General features: G+C 33.1%; 1 protein-coding gene across 2 annotated transcripts; it reads right to left on the bottom strand.

Annotated features, from left to right (window-relative positions):
• Positions 1-718: 718 nt before the first annotated feature.
• On the bottom strand, positions 719-4,196 carry LOC123230213 (elongation factor 1-gamma-like). Of its 2 annotated transcripts, none has more exons than XM_044656380.1 (8): positions 4,054-4,196; positions 3,889-3,942; positions 3,092-3,241; positions 2,945-3,005; positions 2,798-2,850; positions 2,357-2,458; positions 1,725-2,235; positions 719-1,293 (listed from the first exon to the last, which is right to left on the bottom strand). In XM_044656380.1, exons 2-8 carry the CDS (start codon positions 3,895-3,897, stop codon positions 914-916), a joined length of 1,266 nt encoding a protein of 421 aa, XP_044512315.1. In that variant the 5' UTR covers positions 3,898-3,942; positions 4,054-4,196; the 3' UTR covers positions 719-913. The 2 variants fall into 2 exon arrangements, with proteins under 2 accessions (XP_044512315.1, XP_044512316.1); XM_044656381.1 differs by having other exon boundaries at positions 4,037-4,135.
• Positions 4,197-5,452: the final 1,256 nt, after the last annotated feature.

The following is a 5,452-nucleotide window of genomic DNA, read 5'->3' as shown; positions in this document are numbered from 1 at the left end:
TAAGGATAATGAGATAAAATTGTATTTTTTAAATATTATTATTAAAATTATATTGTTATTTTTATCTTTATATTTAATGAAAATTTAAATATGAGTAAATATTTAAGTTTTTTAAACTCTATAAATATTTTGTCTTTTACAGCAAACCTAGGGTGGGAAATAGTCCTTGGGCTTTTCAAAATGGTTGATTTTGCATGGACTGCAATCCCACATTGAGCCTTTAATGCTACTTCACTTTTTATTTATACGCGACTGTAATAACCCTTGGCCGTGCAATGATGAGGTCTTCGACGGAGTGGGTCTCCATCCACAATATCTGAATTGAAGATGAATCCAAAGTATCTGGGCTCAAAATAAACTCTCTTCGTTTTTACAAAGTCGAAATGGAAATACTATTTCGTAGTTCATTGCTTTGTTTTTTATGTTACCATATTTCAGTCTTTATACATAATTTTGATAATTCAACTACTTCTTCACATTATTATATTGATTTTTACAAAATAAAAATAATTATTGAAAAAAGGGAAAACGTCGGAAATAAGAAATACAAGAACTCCGGATTTCTTCTGAACTAAATTTTGGAGGAACAAAATTAACCCTAATATAATTTTTCCAATTCCACAGAAGAAATGTAGTAAAACGAAATAAAACAAAATCCCTAAAAAGTCATGCATGATGGACTTCCTTGTAAGGCCAAAATCATTAAATCAACCCAACCTAAACAGAAAATCAAATCTTAATTAAATAAATTAGAGAAGTTCAGATCAGACATTTAATTTAAATAAATTAGAGAACAAAATTACGGTAAGGCAATTGCATGCCAAAGTTGCTAAAACACAAAGCAAATAAAAAATAAGTTAAAGTTTGTGAACGTAACATTTCATCCACTGGTCTGTTCAAGATGATATATAGATCACTTAAAGCACTTGGCATCTAGTAAAGCCTCTCCCTCAAAAGGTTCTTGATCTTCAATCATTTGATTTACTCGCTCCTTTTGAGCTTCGTCTGTGATGTCTACCTTCTTCCACTCATACAACTCCACATCATAACACTCATCAATTACAAACTGAGGAATTTCCTGTCCACGGAATAGCCATAGACCCTTCACCTTGAAGGGTGGTGACGAACCTATCACAAGCATCTTACCAAAAGCATACTTGCGAGCCAAGTCCATTCGTTGTAGAAAACCACCCACTTTGTTCAATGTCACAAATGAGACAGTATTCTCATCATTGTACTTGTAATCACAAAACCAGAGTGAGTAACCCTCAGGGTCATACATGTCCCAAAATCCTACAACAGGGGCAAAAAAGGGATGAGGGTGAAAAAGAGACTAGAAATGCTTACAGTAAGGACATTCATAACCTTCGGGATCATACACATCCCAAAATTAGTAAATTATTTCCAGCAGAGATTTTGCAGATAATATTCTTGTTAGCAGCAATTGTTTTACCATAAAAGGTAATTAAGAACCATAATTTGTCATACTTAAGAAGAGAGAGAGAGAGAGATCAAAGAAGACAGTGCAAATATGATGCCTGAGATCAAAATTACGACTTTTAACAACTTGGCATCAAGAGATCCAGAAAATGCAAGGCATGCAGAAAAGAATATCATATTGACCATGATAATTGCACTGTGCAAAGCTTGAAACTATCAAATGGCTTCCATTTAATTAAATCAAAACAGCACAGACCAGATAAATCAAGTTTTTATGCAAGTACCTTTAATAGCAACCTCACGGAAGTTGGTTTTTGTGTTTGAGTAAAGCCTCTTCCACTCATCCAAAATCATCTTACTAGGAGTCAAAAGATCAAGCGGATTCTTTGGCTTGGGCTTGGGTGCCTCTTCTTCAACAGTCTCCTCTACCTTAGGCTTTGCTGGTTCCTTTTTAGCTTCCTTTTTAGGTTCTTGAGGCTTGGGTTTTGCAGGTTCTTTAGGTTGTGAAGGCTTCTTTGCTGACTGAACAGGAGGCACAGATTCAGCTTGTTTTATGTCTCCCAATATCTTGTGGAAATTTGGTATATTAACCATAGTCCAGAAGTATCTCTCAACATGAGGGAATTCTGAAGTAAAGCTCTTGGTCATGATTCGGCTAAATCCCATAGTCAAGTTACATGTCATAATGATATCAGCCAGGGTAACAGAATGTCCAACCAAGTAAGTGTTGGAAGCAAGATGCACATTTAAAGCAGCTAATGCTCTCTTCAATGATGAAATTGCAGCTTCCTCAGCCTAGGTGCAGATTAACATCAAATCATTAACCAAGTAATGAAATAAAAGTTATCACGCAATATAGGAAGAAACATTGTCATTTTTTAAGGATTAAAATATATGAGAGCTGAAATTGACTAACCGGAGGAAGGAACACAGAAAAACCAATCCGTGGAATGAACCATTTTAAGATATGAGCATCAATCTCCAATGATGAAAAATCAATCCATTGCTCAATATGGGCCTACATAAATAAAGTATATGTCGTAAGAACAATCACTATAAAAATAAGAAACTCAAAAAGTAATAACTATTTAAGTTGGAAGACTGTGAAAGATTTCAGCACAAAAAAATGCATTAGGCTGCAGTTGGTTGCATAAAGAGCACAGATGCAAACTATAATCCACTATTCAATCAGTTTAATTGATTTATACACAAACACTAGAGAAACCACATCATAAATTCAAAACTCAGTCAACATATGCTCTACAAAAAGAAGGAATAAATGGTTTTCCAAAACAATATAAACCAATAAAATGGGGCAACTCTCAAAGTAATAAAAGACAGCCATCGCATAACTTACATATTCGATCAATGAAGAGCCCAACAGTGGATTGTCAGCTTTCAGGCGAGCAACTGCAGCAAGCAACAAAAAATTTAAGAAACTTACAACTTCCACAATGTACAGATTTTCTAACATAGAATCTAAGAATTTATCATCTGTCCACACCATAACGTGCAATGGCATTACTCTCAAACACATTTCCATCAGGTGTTTCCAACAAAGGCACCTACACATTAAGATAATTTTTCAGGAAAGTCAGCATATAAAACACGTGGCAAGCTTGAAACCTAAAGTCATGCAATACTAACAAACCTTTCCAATGGGGTTCATCTTAAGAAATTCAGGGGATTTATTAGACACGCCCATCTCAAAATTCTTGACAAATTCAATTTTGACTCCAGAGTACTCTGCTGCAATAAGTGCTTTGAAAGCATTTTTATTGGTGTTTCCGGCATGCAAGACCTGTAAATAAGTAAAATCACCACATTATTTAAGTACACTCTAAAATAACATTGCAACAACTTCAACTAACAAATTGCATGACATTTTCCAACAATATTTAAAAATATGCAACATAAGCCCCAACAATATACCTCTGAAAGTTTAAATATCACATCACAGATTGTTTATTAATTTAAAACCATCTATAACATGAAAAAACCATTGACATTGAAAAATTAATATATAGAACAAAATACTCATTGAAATTCTGAAAAATTAACATATAGAATCCCAAATTTTCCTATTCATATCACTGTAAACGCAACTCCCCATTTTGACAAAATCAAAATATAATTTCATGCAGCACAAAAACACTCTCACGGACATCTATTTACTAAGTAGTAATAAAATTCGAAATTTCAAAGCATTTTTTCATTACTTTTCAACAAAGAAATCGTTGATTTTATTTCACTGAATTTAGCATTATACTTATCCTTTGCTGAAATTACAAGTATATGTGCCAATGGCATCAGTCTAAAATCTAAAATTTGTACAGCATTTTTCCAAATCACCCTAAAAGAAACTTCTGGGCAATACAAAAAACATAAATACCAGTAATAAAGCAATATCTAAATCAGCAAAACGAGCAAAGCGTGAACGAGGATTACCAGAGCCATAGCTTTCGAGGGATTTTTTTGTCACTTAACAGACCAAATCAAGATCTGATCACACAGAAGAACCAAAAAAACACCGTTAGATTCAGATACAAAAGCAAAACATTAAGAGAAAAATAAGCAATGAAACGAGAAAAAATAACCGGTAGTTGAATATACCTAGGAGACAGAGCGAGCGTGGCGCGGGGCTGTATAGAGCTTTTAGGTTTGTGGTCGATCTAGGGTTTAATTAAATATACTGTGAGTCAACGGGATGCATGTCTTCGTTCTTTCAGTTTTGGCCAAATGTCATATTTCTACCCAAAATATCTTGTTTTCCTAAATATCCACATTTTAACTATAAAAATCTCAAACATTTATATACAGAAAATTAAATAAAATAATAATTTCACCTGTAATATTAAAAATAAATTAAAATTTAATTTTTTTTCTCCTATTAATTTTAAAAACTAAAAGTTTGTTCTTTAAACCAAATTTTAAAAAATAACAGTTTCTCCCTTAGTGTTTAGTTTTCAATTTCCAATGTCATCGTCAACGATGAAGAGTCACGATGCATCACCATACTCTAACGGTTTCTCTTCTCTCCTCTAGAACTTCAATTGACAAAGATATCATTTAGGAAGACGGAGCTCCTCTTTATCCTAAACAAAGACAAGACAAAAACAAATATCTCATCTTCCTAGAAGAAGACGGTTGGAAAGACAATCATCTTCCCATACAAAATGAGATCTTCATCTTCATCTCATTTTCCCAAACGATGATAAGATCTTCGTTTTTCGATCAAAGTTTCAGAGGAGGGTAGAGAGCCCGTCGAAGCATAGTGATGCATCAGAAACTCTTCTTTGCTGATGATGGAGCCGACTTTGGCACCAAAGGTTGAAAATTAAACCCTAAGAGGGGACTGTCATTTTTTAAAACTTTGTCTAAAAAACAAACTTTTAGTTTTTAGGGTTTGAGGGGGAAAGAGATTAAATTTTAAAGGACTAAGGTTTTGTTAACTTTAACCTCTTATAAGAGGATGTTTGAGATTTTTAAAATTAAAGGATGAGAATTTGGGGAAAAAAAAGATACTTTGGGTGGGAATAAGTCCTTTGGCCTTTATTTTTAGAAAGAATTGTTAGATGAATGTACAAAAATGGCCTGATGTATTTTCTTAGATGATTTCTTCTAGTTGTTGACTAAACATTTTGAAATTATAAAACTACCCTGATGTATTTTAAAGTGAAGATTTTCTTTTAATCTAATAAGAGTAATGTTATATATATACATTTTAAATATATAAATAAATATATATTTAATATGTGTTATCATATCATTAAATCACCAATCACTTGATAACTGTTAGGATCTCAAATATAAGATATAAGACTTGAATCTTACATTAGAAAGTGTACACTTCTAGTATGGGGTTTATATGGGGTTGAGCTTTTTAATCTTAATAGCTAGCTTTTATGGTGTAATTCTCTTGAGGTTCATATTATTTGATACCACAATCATCACCATGTCTCTCAGTTACAATCATGTGACATGGGTGGTGATGCCATCATTGTAGTGTTCG

This window comes from Mangifera indica, chromosome 11 (assembly GCF_011075055.1).
Source record: "Mangifera indica cultivar Alphonso chromosome 11, CATAS_Mindica_2.1, whole genome shotgun sequence".
Classification (NCBI taxonomy): Eukaryota; Viridiplantae; Streptophyta; class Magnoliopsida; order Sapindales; family Anacardiaceae; genus Mangifera; species Mangifera indica.
Note: the sequence above shows the minus strand (reverse complement) of the source record. Positions and strands in the feature narration are given on the sequence as shown.

Coding starts and splice junctions, on each gene's coding strand:
- LOC123230213 (XM_044656380.1), bottom strand. Junction 2,236..2,356: donor TTTCTGTGTTCCTTCCTCCG/GTTAGTCAATTT, acceptor ATCTGCACCTAG/GCTGAGGAAGCTGCAATTTC. Junction 1,294..1,724: donor CCGTGAGGTTGCTATTAAAG/GTACTTGCATAA, acceptor CCCCTGTTGTAG/GATTTTGGGACATGTATGAC.